Source organism: Heteronotia binoei, chromosome 20 (genome assembly GCF_032191835.1).
Source record: "Heteronotia binoei isolate CCM8104 ecotype False Entrance Well chromosome 20, APGP_CSIRO_Hbin_v1, whole genome shotgun sequence".
Taxonomy (NCBI): Eukaryota; Metazoa; Chordata; class Lepidosauria; order Squamata; family Gekkonidae; genus Heteronotia; species Heteronotia binoei.
In genome coordinates, this window is record NC_083242.1 from 376,777 (window position 1) to 392,479 (window position 15,703).

Consider the following 15,703-nt stretch of genomic DNA (forward strand, 5'->3'; position numbering starts at 1 on the left):
GTCCCTTAGCGGTTTCCAGCAGAGGCTATTGTCCTCAGCTTTCTGGGGTGCTGCCCTTGAGACTCCCCCTAATTCAAAGGAGGCCTCCTGGCCTTCAAGGGGAACTGGCAGTTGTGTGGGGGAGATTGGGGGGGGGCAGCAGCAGGGAAGGGAGAACACAGAACTCTGCTCCAAAACTCCCCCAAAGAAGGTGGGGAGGGCAGCGAGGGGCCCAGATCCACAGCAGGTGACAACTGCAGGACCAGGCAGCTCATGCCCCCCCCCATGCCCAGCCTCCATCCACTGGGCAGAAGCCCTTGGCCCCCCTGTGCCCAGACGGTGCCCACCGAGTCCCCCCCCTCTGGTGGCACCCGGCTAATTGGTTTCAAGCTGACTCCAGGTCACTAATTAGGGAGCCTACTGAACTCTACTCAGCTGAGGGACACAATTAAAAGTTTGCCCTAATTAAACAGGGTAATTAACAGAGCTGAATTTCTGCAAAGTAATTAATCAAGGAATCAGAAGAAATCAATGTGGGCAGAGCAGCCCCTGCAAGCAACCGAGAGAGGGAGGGAGGGACTCTGTCGGCCAGTGAGCCCCACCTGTGACTCGCACCTGTACCTGGGCCAAGCAAGGGCCTTGGGGGCACCCTTCCAGAACACCATTGGGAAGGGGCTTTTCTAGTTCCAGCCCACTCAGGGTTTAAGCACACAACAGTCCCCTTTCTCTCAGCCTCCTCCTCTTCCCTCTGCTCATGGAGGCTCCTGAGCCTGCCAGCAGCCCCCCCCCCCCCAGGACCCAGGAATCAGTCATCGGCCTCTCCTCCAGCACAGCTCAGGCGCTTCCCCTCCAGGAGGGCTCCTGCCACCCCCTGGCCTCTTTCCAGGGTGGGTCCCCTGACCTGAGCAGTCAGCGAAGAAGAATTGCAGATTTATACCCCTCTGAATCAGAGTCTCAGAGCAGCTTACAATCTCTATATCTTCTCCCCCCACAACAGACATCCTGTGAGGTGTGGGAAGATTTATACCCCACCCTTCTCCCTGAATCAAAGACTCAGAGCAGCTCACACTCTCCTTTATCTCCTTCCCCACAACAGAAACTCTGGGAGGTGGGTGGGGCTGAGAGGGCTCTCCCAGAAGCTGCCCTTTAAAGGACAACTCCTGTGAGAACTATGACTGACCAAGGCCATTCCAGCAGCTGCAAGTGGAGGAGTGGGGAATCCAACCTGGTTCTCCCAGATAAGAGAGTTCTGGCTGACCCAAGGCCATTCCAGCAGCTGCAAGTGGAAGAGTGGGGAATCAAACCCAGTTCTCCCAGATAAGAGTCTGCACACTTAACCACGACACCAAACTGGCCGCAAGGGAGAGAGAAGGATCACAAAGTGCCCCCCACAGAGGAAAGGGGTGCATTGGCACCATCCCATTGAAGTATGTGCCCCCCCCAGGCCAGGTCTTTGAGCCCCCCAAAGGAGCCAGGCGTTTTCTTCCAATCATTCCCTGGTGGGGAAGGAGATTCCTCCCTCCAGAGCCAGTTTGGGGTAGTGGTGAAGTGCCCCGACTCTTATCTGGGAGATCCGGGTTGGATTCCCCACTCCTCCACTTGCAGCTGCTGGAATGGCCTTGGGTCAGCCAGAGCTCTCTTATCTGGGAGAACCGGGTTTGATTCCCCACTCCTCCACTTGCAGCTGCTGGAATGGCCTTGGGTCAGCCAGAGCTCTCTTATCTGGGAGAACCGGGTTGGATTCCCCACTCCTCCACTTGCAGTTGCTGGAATGGCCTTGGGTCAGCCAGAGCTCTCTTATCTGGGAGAACCGGGTTTGATTCCCCACTCCTCCACTTGCACCTGCTGGCATGGCCTTGGGTCAGCCAGAGGTCTCTTATCTGGGAGAACCGGGTTTGATCCCCCCCTCCTCCACTTGCAGCTGCTGGAATGGCCTTGGGTCAGCCAGAGTTCTCTTATCTGGGAGAACCGGGTTTGATCCCCCCCCTCCTCCACTTGCAGCTGCTGGAATGGCCTTGGGTCATAGCTCTGGCAGAGGTTGTCCTTGAAAGGGCAGCTGCTGTGAGTGCCCTCTCAGCCCCACCCACCTCACAGGGTGTCTGCTGTGTGGGGAGAAGATAAAGGAGATTGTGAGCCGCTCTGAAACTCTGAGATTCGGAATGGAAGGCGGGATATAAATCCAGTGTCCTGGTCTTCCCCTCCCCCTCCCCCTCGTCTTCCTTCCCCCCTGGCTCCAGTCTGCCTCAGGCTCCCTCCTGGCAGAACCCTCCCTCTGCCCCCCCCCCCGGGTCTTTCCTTCTCCTCTTCCCTCTGGGTCGCCGCACCCCAGGGGGGCCTGGCCGTCGAAGGTGCTGCCGGCGGGGCGGGGTGGGAGCTGGGCTGCTAATGAGGCGCGGGCCCGGGGAGCGACTCCTGCGGCGCCTGCAGCTGAGCAGGCGATCATTAGGAGCCTTCAAAGGAGCCTCGCGAGGGACTTCAAAGACTCGCGCCGCGCCCCCCCCCCCCAGGTTAGCGGGCTGCCTGCAGAGGAAAGGGGCCGCTCCCCAGCCCCCCCCGCCCCCCCCCCGGAAGGGCTCCCGCAGCGCCAGACGGAGCCACCCCCTCCCCCCCCCGCCACCGGGCCCCTCGCTCTGTTGGCAAGCGCGCCGAGGCTCCAGCGCCAGCCATTCCGCCCTGGGCCTCCAGCTGCCCCATGCGCCGCTTTCCCGCCGCGCATGGCCCAGGCAGGCAGGCAGCCGGCGGCCTCTCCTCCCTCGCCTGTGCCGCTTCGTCTCCAAGCCCTGCCCAGAGAGCCGCCGGCTCCCCCCGGCCCACCTCGCAGGGGCGTTGTGCGGGCAACGCTTTATCCCTTTCATCCCAGGGCTCGGCTGTAAGGAGGGAAGCAGCAGCCGGGCTGGGCGGGGCAGGGGGGGCAGCAGTTAGCGGCTCGGGAAAGCCCCCTCCCCTCCCCTTCAGCCCCGGTGGGTCAGAGAGCAGCCGCCCGCCTGAGAGTCCTCCCGGGGGAGGAGGAGGAGGAGGAAGGGGGCGCTTCTCCTGGGCTCCCAACTGGGGCTCCTGCCCCCCCTCTCCCCCAGAGACGCCTTTCTGGCCTCCGGCACGTGGGGCTTTCCTCGCGGGGAACTTGGGCAGAGGGAAGGCACAGCTGGCCCCCTCCCTCGCCTCAGGCGCCCAGAGACACCCCGCCCTCCTCTTTGGCTCTGAGGTGGGGCTGCGCGAGGGAAGGTCCTGTGTCCCGCCTCCCCCTCCCCCCCACCCCCGCTGGGTCCCGGCAGGCACGAGCGCCCTCCCTCCTCCTGCGCCCCAGGCCCCTGCCCAGCCCCGCTCTCCTCCAGGAGCCCACCGCCCTCTCCAGCTGCATGGCTGCCGCCAGCTGCACGCGGACTTCCCCCTGCCCGCCTCTGTGGCTGTGGCAGGGCTTTCCTGCTTCTCGGACACCTCCGCGGCGTTCGCCGGGCCACAAACCTCCACACCCTGCACAAAAAAAGAGAGAGAGCGAGAAGGTGCAACGGTCCTCTGGAAAGCGGCCCCGGGACAAAGCCAAAACCGCCGCCTCCGCTTCGCCCCAAGAAGACCCGGGCAGGAGAGGGCGCCGCTCCCCCTCCTGGGACTTCTGGTCCAGAAACTGAAAGGCGGTCGCTGCAGACCCGAGCACGCGGCCCAGGCCCTGTGGGGGGGGGGGAGAGCCTGCGGGAGGCTCCAAGCCCCGCTCCCCTTCCCCGCCAGCTGCAGTCCTCGCGCGCTCTGCCCACCTTCCTTCATGCAAAACCCCCGCATCCCCGCGCCGGAGGGCTGGCTTTGGCACAGGAGAGGCAAACGACCCAGCCCCGCCGAGACCAGCCGGGGCTGCCCGGCACCAAGCAGCCGCCACTCTGCGCCGGCTCAGAGGCACTCTCTCCTTCCAGCCTTCCCGCCCTCGCTCCCTGGCGCCTGGCAAGGAGGTCTCTTGCCTTCTCTTCCCGCCCCGGCGGTCGGAGCGCGGCTGGGGGGGCACGCCGGTGCGGTCGCTGCGCCGGTCAAGGGGCGGCCATCCCGCGAGTGAGCGAGCGAGCGACTGAAGGAGCGAGGAGAGGAGAGCGGCTGCCGGGCCGGCGGGGGCGTCTCCGGCTGGGCTGACGTCAGGCGGCCCCTTAAATAGGCGCGGCGGCGGGCGGGGGCCGGCAGTGGCGGGCCTTGGAGCTGGCTCGCTGGCTGGCCCGCCGCCGCCGCCGCCACCATCACGGCGGGCCGCTGTGGGGGCTGGCGGGCGCTGGCGCGGCAACGAGGATGGAGGCATGGCGCTTAGCGGGCGGCGGAGGCGGCGGCGCTGCCGGGCGCTGGCGCTGGCCTCGCTGCTCTCGCTCTCGGGCACCTGCGTGTGCTACAGCCTGCTGCTGCTGCTCTTCTGCTGCGCCCCCCCGGGCCCGCCGCCCCCTCCGCCGCCCCCGGACGCCGAGGCCGAGGCCACACGCTGCCTGCCCGCCCCGCCCGCCGCCGCCCGCAAGAAACTTCTGCAGAAGGCGCGCGCCTGCCCGGCCCCCGCCGCCGCCCCCCCGCCCGCCCTGCCCCCCACCAAGCACCTCCCGCACGCCATCATCGTGGGCGTCAAGAAGGGCGGCACCCGCGCCGTCCTCGAGTTCATCCGCGGCCACCCCGCCGTCCGCGCCCTTGGCACCGAGCCGCATTTCTTCGACCGCCACTACCTGCGCGGCCTCGACTGGTACAGGTTAGAAGTCTGCCGCGCCCGACCCCCTCCCCCCCCCCCGGAGCAGGAAAGTTTGGCTGCGCTCCCCCCCCCCCCAAGAGAAGCAGGCCAGAGTGCCCCCTCCCCTCCCCTGGCTGGCAGGCAGCCGCCGGCAGGGCCCGGCCCGGAGCGCTTGCCAAGAGCCGGCGAGAGCGAGCTGCGTCCCGGCCTGTCCCCGCTCGCCTTGCACCGCCCGGCTGGCCAGCGCCCGCCTGGTTTTGGAAGGGAGAAAGTTCGGGAGGGGAAAGCCCACCATCGCCCAGGCCACGGGGAGACTCCGTCCGTCAGGGCCTCCGAGTCCCTCCGCTCCACCGGCTCTCTCTGGCTGGCTGCCGCTCGGTGCCTCCTTCCCCGAGTTGCCTGGGAAACCTCGGCTCTGCTTCTTGGAGGAGCAGCGGGTGGGACGGGGCTGCTCTCCTCTCCTTCCAAGCCAGAGCCGGGTTGGCAGAATGTGGCAGCTCTGAATTCGGAAACGCGTCCAGACTGCGCCTCTTCTTCTCCCGCACATCGGAGCTCTTGCCAGACAGCCAAGAAAAGCTCCCCGGAGAAGCGGGAGCGGGGGGGGGGGGGCTCTCTAGCCTTCTTCAGAAGTTCAGAAGGGCTCTGATCGCTGCCGCCAGCCTCTGGGTGTCGCTTGTTCTCCGGACCGCAGGCCTGGGCGGGCAGGACCCCCTCGGTGCCCGCGGGAGGCGCGGGGCGCTAAGAGGGGGCCTGGGCCTGGCCGCCGGCTCCTCTCCTCCTGCTGGCACGACCGAAGGCGGGCGGTGTGTGGCCTGAAGAGGCCGCGGCTGCGTCTCCTGCCGTCTCCCGCGCTGGGCTCCAATCGATGCTGCGATCTCTCCCAGCCAGCAGCGCGGCCAAAGGGCCGCAGATAAAGCAATTAAGCGACACTTAGCCGGGTTGACGCGGCGGCGCTTGGCCGCTCCCTCCCTCCTGCCTCCCTCCCTCCCTCCCCAGCGCGCCACGAGCCCCGAGCGCAACAGCAGCAGCGGCGGCAGCGGCAGCAGAAACGAGCCCGGTGGCGCTTGCTCTTGTCGGCCAAGGGAAGGCCGGCGGCTGCGCTCCCTCCAGGTGCGGCGGGCGGACCTAGCCAGGGAACCTTCCCTCCGCCTGCGACTGGAGCCGGCAGCCCCTGGCCTACGAGGCCCGCGGAACAGTTGGGGCGGCAGCAGGAAGGCCAGGGGGCAGACGGGGACACGGAGGGGGAGGGGAGGAGAGCGGGCTGGCCTGCCCCTCGCCTCCCCCCCCTCCTTCCGGGGCGCCGCCTCTGGGCAAAGCAGGGGCCTGTCCTAGGCTCGCCATCTCTGCGGGGAGGGGCGGGAGCTCCGTGGAGCCATCTTCTCCCCGGAACGGATCTCTCTTTTCTGAAAGCAAGTGCAATAGCAGGAGATCTCCAGGCCCCACCTGGAGGCTGGCAACCCTACTTTTTGGCAGAGGTGGGCAGCGGCTGCAGAGGGACTCCAAATGCCGGGCTTCCTGGGTGAAATCGGAGCATTTGGGTGGGACTCCTGAGCGCATAACATCCCTCTGGAGTGAGGGTCCCACCCATCTCACAGCAACCCCGCCCCCCCCCCCCCGCAGTTGTTGAGCCCAGGAGTGATGGGGCAGGGGGGGAGTTCCTTGAGTGCCCTTCTGCTGCCAAGGGAGGAGCGTCTTCAGCCTCCATCGCCTTTGCCCCCAGGTGCCCTCTGGCTGGCCTGTGCCCTGGAGTGGGTGGGGCGGGAAGGGCTTTTCTTCCTTGCAGAGGGAGGCGAGTGTGGGGCTCTTTCCAGAGGACTCTGACCTTCAGAGGAGGAGGAGGGAGGACCCGTGGGTCAGAGGGCAGGCATCTGGGGGGCTCTCCTTTACCCCCTGGGGATCTGTGCCTGGAGACCCACCGGAAGCTCTTCCTGCCTGACCCACCTCCCAGGGTTGTTGTGCGGCTGAAGCAGAGGAGAGGAGAGGAGAGGGGTGCCCACTGCTTGGGGAGGAGCAAGCAAATCAAAACAAGACTCAGGGCATGCAGCCCAGCGGAAGGAAGGAGCCCTTCTCTTTCTGGGTAGAACCCTGCCGGGGGGCAGGTGGGGGGAGAGCAGCCCTTCAGGATGTGGAGGGGGGCAAGTGGCCCTCCAGGCCTTGGGCAAAGGGGCTGATTCCGGGGCCCTGGCTCTGCCCCACAGGAGCAGCGGGTGGCTCTCTCTGCCCCTCTTCCTGTCTCCGTAGCAGAAAGCGAGGAAGGCAACTGTGGTGCTCTGAAATGGCGGGCGGGAGGTGCCCTTCCTTGGAGAAGTGGGGGCCACTGGTGTGCCCAAGGCTCTAGAAGGTGAATGTTCTGCAGGGGACGGGGGGGGGCTGCTGTTCCCTCTCTTCCGCCCAAGACTGTTTGCCATTCTGGCCTGGGGGTGGAGGAGGAGGGAGGGCTGCTGAACAGCCTGCCAGAACCCAGAGAGCCAGCAGCATTCTCCCCCCCCCCCGCCCCTCCCGCTGCTGCTGCCGTGTTTGCTGGCCAAGGAGGTCAGCTGTGATCCCCGGGGAGTCCTCCTGCCCACACAGCCACCTCCCTCCCTCTGCCTCAGAGATCCAGCCTGCCAAGGCCCGGGGTCCTCTGGATTGCAGATGCGGGGGGGGGGGGGGTAATTTGGGCTGGGGGAGATCCCCCTCCCTCTGCTGCCTGGGTCACAGCACCAGGGGCTGGCACGGGAGTGAGTGAGTGAGCGGCATTTCTGCCGCTGGCTGTGTGGGAGCCAGGCCAAGCTAAACACTCCATTTTCCGCTGACAAGTGACTCAAGGCGGGGATTATCCAGGAGCCTCTTGGCACTCAGCAAGGGAGGGCGGGGGGGGGGGGGCGGGCTGCTCAGTCTTCCAGGCACTGCAAATGTTCCTTCACCAGCTGGGCTGTGAAGGGGAAGGCAGCAGAGGGGGAGAGGGCCTGGCTGGGCCACCCCCAGTTGCAGCCCCAGGCAGGCAGGCTGCGGCAGGGTTCTGGGATGTGTGTGCGAGAGATGCAGAAGCCCTGGGGGGGGGCTGCTGTCTGGGAGAGCACCTGGCCTCCTGTGGGCAGGGAGCTCAAGGGACAGGAGCCCTGGGGGCAGAGGCCTCTTTCCCCAGCTGTTCTTCCAGGCCCCCCTCCCCCGATAATGCCCAGTGGACCAGACACTTCCCAGCCTGGAGAGATGCCGGCTCAGCCATGCTTTGGTTGCACTCTGCGTGTGGCCTTGGTGCCCTTCTCGTGGCGGGGCCCCTCCCTCCCTCCCTCTCCTCTGGTGTCCTTGTGAGGCCTGTCTGCTGGGAGGAGGGGTGCTGGGAGGGGGGGGGTCTGCACAGGCCAGCTGGCGTCTGTGGCCAAAGTGAGGGTGTTGTTTTTCTTCAGTTCTGTTTACCTCCACGGTCCCAGCCTCTGCTGACGGCATCAGGGGAACCACTTTCACCCCCCCCTCCCTCCCCCTCGGCTGCCGGGCCCTCCCAGAGTGTGCCACGTAATGCCCCAGGACTCCCCACGGGATTCCTCTTCTGGGGGGGGGGCGAAGTTGGAAAGGAATCCTTCTCCTGTGACAGACTGCAGGAGTGCCCCCACCCTCACACCCACCTGCCCTGCAGCCTGGCTCACTGGCATGAGTCACCTGCCGTCTCAAGCGCCTCTCATTCTACCTGGTCTATTCTAAAACTGCCCAAGGGGTTGTGCTCCCATCTCCCCAGCCAGCTCCAGGGGCATTTCCAAGTCTCCCCGGAATGGAGCTTGAGTGCCTGCCAACTTCCACCCCAAGGCCCTGCTGCTTTCTGGGAGGGGGCACCTCCCACCACCACCCCTTCCCAGTCAGGTTGTCTTTCCCAAAGCACTTCTCTTCTGCCTGGGGCTTTTTTGTAGCAGGAACTTATTTGCATATGAGGCCACACCCCTCTGATGTAGCCAGTCCTCACAAAGCTTCCAGGAGGCTCTGGGATAAAAAGCCCTGGAGGACTGGCTCCATCAAGGGGGTGTGGCCTCATATGCAAAGGATTCTTGCTACAAAAAGAGCCCTGTTTCTGCCTCATTGTTCAGGTGGCGACAGTGCCCGTTTGGCAGCAGGGCTCATCTGGCGGCAGCAGTGGCAGAGCAGAGGTTTGGCTGCCCTCGAGGGGGTTTGGAACAAGGCAGCACCAGACCTCCCGAGGGCACAAGGGCCAGGTGCAGAAGAGCTCCCATTCACACTGTGCCCAGGAAGGACAGGGGTGCATGGTGCTGTCTGTGTGCCAGTCACCTTGCCAGGGCTCCAGCTGTCCCTGGACTGGCACTGAAGGCCCGGCAGGACAGGGTGGTTCTTCTCCACTCATTGGGCATCCTGCAGCCGTGGGTGAGAAGCAGGCGGGACAGCAGGCAGCTCAGATGTGGGCTTGTTTCTCTTCCTCTGAAGGGAGCAAGGCGGGGGTCTTGGCAGCCCTGAGGCTGAGCATGCCCGCTCTCTCCTCTGTGCCGCTTGCGAGCACCACGCTGCTTGTGGCTGCCGTGAAGGACTGAGACCTTTTGCTTTGGAGAGCAGAGGTCTAATTTCTGCACAGAATGGAAGCTCAGAGGTGGCCCATTAATGAGCCGGTGGTTTTGTGGATCTCTGCCAGCTGCTGAAAATATTGTCTGAGGCTGATGGATGGGCCAGGCCTGGCTGGTGATCTAGAGGCCGCCTCTGCCAGGGGCTGCCCCCTGCCTTTGTCTTCAACCAAGAGGTCTTCCTCCTCCTCCTCTCTGGGATTCATGAGCCCCCCCATGCCTGTCCAGGGGGGAGGAGGGGAGGGGAGCTCCTGGCGAGGGGGGCATGAGGGCTCCCTGGGGCCTGATCCTCACCCTCTGACAGCAATAAGGATCCTATGAATTTAGGGGGAGGTGTTTGTGAGTTTAGAGTGGTTCCTCAGTGGAACAGGCTTCCTCCTTGTGAGGTGGTGGGCTCTCCTTCCTTGGAGGTTTTGAAACAGAGGCTAGATGGCCATCTGACAGCAATGAGGATCCTGTGAATTTAGGGGGAGGGGTTTGTGAGTTTAGAGCGGTTCCTCAGTGGAACAGGCTTCCTCCTTGGGAGGTGGCGGGCTCTCCTTCCTTGGAAGTTTTTCAACAGAGGCTAGATGGCCATCTGACAGCAATGAAGAGCCTATGAATTTAGGGGGAGGGGTTTGTGAGTTTAGAGTGGTTTCTCAGTGGAAAAGGCTTCCTCGGGAGGTGGTGGGCTCTCCTTCCTTGGAGGTTTTTAAACAGAGGCTAGATGCCCATCTGACAGCAATGAAGAGCCTGTGAATTTAGGGGGAGGGGTTTGTGAGTTTAGAGTGGTTTCTCAGTGGAACAGCCTTCCTCGGGAGGTGGTGGGCTCTCCTTCCTTGGAGGTTTTTAAACAGAGGCTAGGTGGCCATCTGACAGCAATGAAGATCCTGTGAATTTAGGGGGAGGTGTTTGTGAGTTTAGAGCGGTTCCTCAGTAGAACAGGCTTCCTCCTGGGGAGGTGGTGCGCTCTCCTTCCTTGGAGGTTTTTCAACAGAGGCTAGATGGCCATCTGACAGCAATGAGGATCCTGTGAATTTAGGGGGAGGGGGTTGTGAGTTTAGAGCGGTTCCTCAGTGGAACAGGCTTCCTCCTCGGGAGGTGGTGGGCTCTCCTTCCTTGGAGGTTTTTCAACAGAGGCTAGATGGCCCTCTGACAGCAATGAGGATCCTGTGAATTTAGGGGGAGGTGTTTGTGAGTTTAGAGTGGTTCCTCAGTGGAAGAGGCTTCCTCCTTGGGAGGTGGTGGGCTCTCCTTCCTTGGAAGTTTTTCAGCAGAGGCCACCTGACAGCAATGGAGATCCTGTGAGCTGAGGCAGCTCATGGGAAGGAGGGCAGGAAGGGCTGCCTCAGTGCTTGGTTCTGACCCACCCAAGGGAATGCTGATCGCCACTTTGGGGGAATGATGCCCTTCCCTGATTCTGAGTGTGGATTCATGCCCCACCAAACAGCAGGGTGGCACTAAGGGCTGGGTGGGTGGCACAGGGAGCTATGCCCACTCTGCTGTTTGGTGGCAAAGGCATCCAATTCAGGGCCATTTCCAGAACTGGGGCAAGGAATTGTTCCCCCCCTTCTCTCTGCCCCCTAAAGCAATCGCCCAGCCCTCTTGAGAAAGGTCAGCGTGAAGCTTGCCAGCCTGTCCTCCTTCTTCGACCACCAGTTCATTGCTGCGACTGGCAGGGGGGTCTCCGCTTGACCCATGGGCAGTGGAAGAGATGCCCAAGGCCGTGCCCACAGCCCTGGAGTGGGATGTGGGAGGGGCTCTTCTTGAGATGGCACTGGCCCCCTGCCCCCTTCCCCTGGGGCTGGCCGTCTGGCCTTTTCCTCACCCCTCCTCCCTCTCCCTCTCTCTGGCCGCAGGCGGCTGATGCCTCGCACGGTGGAGGGCCAGATCACCATGGAAAAGACCCCCAGCTACTTCGTCACCCGGGAAGCCCCCCAGCGCATCTTCAACATGTCACGGGACACCAAGCTGATCGTGGTGGTGCGCAACCCGGTGACGCGGGCCATCTCGGACTACACGCAGACCCTCTCCAAGAAGCCGGACCTGCCCTCCTTTGAGGGGCTCTCCTTCCGCAATCGCAGCCTGGGCCTGGTGGACGCCTCCTGGAGCGCCATTCGCATCGGCCTCTACGTGGTGCACCTGCAGGGCTGGCTGCGCTTCTTCCCCCTCTCCCAGATGCACTTCGTGAGCGGCGAGCGGCTCATCACCGACCCCGCGGGGGAGATGGGCAAGATCCAGGACTTCCTGGGCATCAAGCGGCTGATCACGGAGAAGCACTTCTACTTCAACAAGACCAAGGGCTTCCCCTGCCTCCAGAGGGGTGCCCAGGGCAGCCTGCCCCGCTGCCTGGGCAAGTCCAAAGGCAGGACTCACGTCCAGATCGACCCAGAGGTCATCGAACAGCTGCAGGACTTCTATCGCCCCTACAACGTCCAGTTCTACGAGACGGTCGGGCAGGACTTCCGGTGGGACTAGAGCCCCCCCCCCCCCGGCATGGCAGGGGGCTCGGTCTTCCACGAAGAGGGAGGGGCAATGGGGAGCGGTCTTCCACAGGGATGCCTCAGTCTCCCCTTTGGCCCACTGGGAAAAGCCAGGGGAGGCGGCAGAGAGGAGCGAGCCCCCCACCCCGGCCCCCTTGGCTTTGCCTGCAGCTGGTGGGGCAGGATGGCTCGCTTTCTGCCATGCAATCAGGGCACACGACGCCCAAGGATGGGTTTTATTTTTTAACAATGGGATATATATATAAATATAAAGATATATATATATATAGTCTATAAATGTCACTGCCTAAGCACAAATTGGCACCTGCCTCCTTCCAAGTCCCCACTTAGAAGCAAATCCAAAGGCTCTGCGGCTCTCCGGCCTGGCCCAGCCTGACCCCTGTGAGCTCAGGCAGAGGGGGCAGGAATGGCTTGCATTTGCACAGCTCCTGGGGAAGACGCAGGGCCCCTCCCTCCTTCCCGCCCTCCCGCCCTCCTTTCCTCTCTCCCTCCATTTCTTCCCTTCTCCCGCCCTCCATCCCTCCCTCCCTTCCTTCCACCCTTCCTTCCAACCTCCCACCCTTCCTTCTTCCCTCCCTCCCTCCCTCCCTCCCCCCTTCATTCCTTCCATCCTCCCACCCTCCCTTCCTTCCACCCTCCTTCTCTTCCTTCCTTCCTCCCTCCCTCCCTTCCTCTCTCCCTCCCTCCCTTCATTCCTTCCATCCCTCCCTCCCTTCCACCCTTCCTTCCTCCGTCCCTCCCACCCTTCCTTCCTTCCTTCCTTCCACCCTCCCTCCCTCCCTTCCTTCCTTCCTTCCTCCCTCCCTCCCTCCCTCCCTCCCTTCCTCCCTCCCTCCCTCCCTCCCTCCCTTCCTTCCTTCCTCCCTTCCTCTCTCCCTCCCTTCCTTCCTTCCTTCCTCCCTCCCTTCCTTCCTTCCTTCCTTCCATCCTCCCTCCCTCCCTCCCTTCCTTCCTTCCTTCCTTCCTCCCTCCCTCCCTCCCTCCCTCCCCCTTCATTCCTTCCCTCTTCCCTCCCTCCATCCCTCCCTCCCTTCCACCCTTCCTTCCTCCCACCCTTCCTTCCTTCCTTCCTCCCTCCCTCCCTTGCTTCCTTCCTTCCTCTCTCCCTCCCTTCATTCCTCCCTCCCAGCCTCTCTCCCTCCCTCCTTCCTTCCTCTCTTCCATCCTCCCTCCCTTCCTTCCTTCCACCCTCCCTCCCTTCCTTCCTTCCTTCCTTCCTCCCTTCCTCCCTTCCTTCCTCCCTCCCTCCCTTCATTCCTTCCCTCTTCCCTCCCTCCATCCCTCCCTCCCTTCCACCCTTCCTTCCTCCCACCCTTCCTTCCTTCCTTCCTTCCTTCCTTCCTTCCTTCCTTCCTTCCTTCCTTCCTTCCTTCCTTCCACCCTCCCTCCCTCCCTTCCTTCCTTGCTTCCTTCCTTCCTCTCTTCCTTCCTTCCTTCCTCCCTTCCTTCCTCCTTCCCTCCCTCCCACCCTTCCTTCCTTCCTCCCTCCCTCCCTTCCTTCCTCTCTTCCTTCCTTCCTTCCTTCCTTCCTTCCTTCCTTCCTCCCTCCCTTCCTTCTTCTCTCCCTCCCTTCATTCCTTCCTTCCTCCCTCCCAGCCTCCCTCCCTCCCAGCCTCTCTCCTTCCTTCCTTCCTTCCTTCCTTCCTTCCTTCCTTCCTTCCTTCCTTCCTTCCTTCCTTCCTTCCTTCCTTCCTTCCTTCCTTCCTTCCTCCCTCCCTCCCTCCCTTCCTCCCTCCCTTCCTTCCTTGCTTCCTTCCTTCCTCTCTTCCTTCCTTCCTTCCTTCCTTCCTCCCTCCCTCCCTTCCTTCTTCTCTCCCTCCCTCCCTCCCTTCATTCCTTCCTTCCTTCCTTCCTCCCTCCCAGCCTCCCTCCCTCCCAGCCTCTCTCCTTCCTTCCTTCCTTCCTTCCTTCCTTCCTTCCTTCCTTCCTTCCTTCCTTCCTTCCTTCCTTCCTTCCTTCCTTCCTCCTTTTGCTCCATCTCCTGAGCAAGCCTGTAACCATGGCGATGCCAGTGTGTCTGCTTTGGAACACTCACTGTCCTGAGAGATATTTCTGTCCTGCGAATAAAGCACAGATTTCTGCTGTTACGGGTACTTCAAAGAGGCCCCCTCTTCTTGCTCCGGATGTGATTCCCTCCACACACACACCCTGCTCTGCCTCCCCCAGTTCCGTCCACGTTGACCCAGCTCCTGCCCCCCGTGGGCCCTCGTGGGGGCAAAGGGGGATAGGCCTGTTGGGGGCAGGCTTTTTCAGGTCCCTGCCCGTGGGTCTTCTGCTACTTTCTCCTTGCCAGCAACCCTGTGAGGTGGGTCAGGCCAGAGGCCCCCTGTGATACCTCCTCCCCCAAATGGAGGGCAAAGGGGCTGAGGGGGTGTGCCAGGCCAGGTACCCATCTCCCCTGGGGCTCTGCAACAAGGTGGCATGATTGGGGGGGGGCAGTTCAAGCCTCCTCCCCCACAATGTTCAGGGTGGCAGAGGTGCCAGTGATTAGCGGAGAGGCCACACTGCTTCTGGAGGGCTCTGGGCAAACGCAGCCTCCCCGTTTGAGGAGGACGAAGGCAAGGCCCTCGCCCTCTGTCTGTCCTGAGAGGAAGGAAGCAGCTCCCGGGCCCAGAGGGACCCATTCTCCAGCCACCTTGCTCTGTGCCTCCCCCACCCAAAGGACTGCCGGAGAGCAGCCAGGCCTCTTTTTTGTGCTCCGAGGCAATACCAGGAGAGTGGGAAGAAGGGGTGGTAGCCCCTGCTCCCGAGGAGGGGTGGTGCAGCCAAAGGGCCGGGTCCTGTGGGCACCAGTGCCACGCCTTCTTCAGCTGCCTCTTTAGCTGAGCGCTGCCAGGGAGTGGGCAGGGAGTGCTCTGCGCCGGGTGCACAGCCAGTGGGGATTTATGGCCGTGCTTAATGGGCTGTTTTATAGGAACCCACCAGTCCTAATTGAATGTCAAGTGCAGCTTGGAATTGCCTCTGCAGGCGCTGGCGGCTCCGCTTCTCTGCTGCGTCCGGAAGGGCCCCTCCCCAGCCCGTCTCTGGGTCCACACGGTGCCTGCTGGCATGGCTCCTCAGGGCGTGCCCAGCCCGCTTGTGGGGGGCACAGAGGGTGACGCAGATTCTGAGCAGCCCCTCCACACCATTTTAAGGAAAGGCCCCCGGGGGCTGTGGGTGGTGGTTTCCTGGATGCATGCAGGAAGCAGCCGCCTCTGGAACCCAAGGCAGAGTGGGGGGGGGGGTGGCTGCTGCTGTGGCACCGCCAGAGGCCATCTAGACAGCCCTCTGCAGTCAGACCTGCCCTGCCAAACAAGGTTAGGCATCCTGGAGGCTCTTGTGTGGTCTGGTTTCCTGCCCCTGGATTCTGGCTCATTTAGCAGGAAGCAATTCCAAGCCCAGCCAAGGCCTTTGCGGGGGGGGGGGGGGCGGTCATACACACTTTACCCCCACCCAGGTGCCTCTAAGCCTTGGGCCTAAAGCAACACCCTCCCTCCCTCCCTCCATGCTGGCTCTCCAGTCTCCCCTCAGGACCAGCTGGATTAGACCAGGGTGGCTGGCAGCTGCCCCCCCACCCCCACCCCCGTCCAGCCCAAGCTCTGCGGTATGGGTGGGGAGGGGCTGAGGGAGACAGGCGGCCTCCTTGTCCGCTTAATGGAGCTGCAGGAAAACAAACAAAAGCATCTCCCCTAATTTATTTGTCAAAAATAGCCCAGAGCAGATGGCTCACTTCCCTCCTCCCAATGTGCCCCCGGGGACTGCCTGCCTCCCCACCCTGCCCTCCCCGCTCTGCAGCACAGCAGGAGGAGTCCTGCTGCACCTTCAGCAGCAGCAGCTGGGAGAGACCTGGCCGGAGCCCCTTCTCAGAAGCGAGCCCGGATTTCCCCCTCCACTCTGGCTCCTTTCCTGAAGAGGCCTCCAGGACTGCCTGCACAGGTCTCACCCAGGGGTGGGCTTCAGGAAGGTAGAGGGGCTGTAATCACCTGCCCCAGGGGTGCCAGAGCCCATCAGGGGAGGGGGGAGGCAGCAGCAGGCCCCAG

At 63.2% G+C, this 15,703-nt stretch overlaps 1 protein-coding gene across 1 annotated transcript; it reads left to right on the forward strand.

Moving 5' to 3' along the window:
- Positions 1-4,250: 4,250 nt before the first annotated feature.
- HS3ST2 (heparan sulfate-glucosamine 3-sulfotransferase 2) lies at positions 4,251-11,660 on the forward strand. Its single transcript, XM_060260700.1, has 2 exons — positions 4,251-4,681; positions 11,040-11,660. Exons 1-2 carry the CDS (start codon positions 4,251-4,253, stop codon positions 11,656-11,658), a joined length of 1,050 nt encoding a protein of 349 aa, XP_060116683.1. The 3' UTR covers positions 11,659-11,660.
- The last annotated feature ends 4,043 nt before the right edge of the window (positions 11,661-15,703 follow it).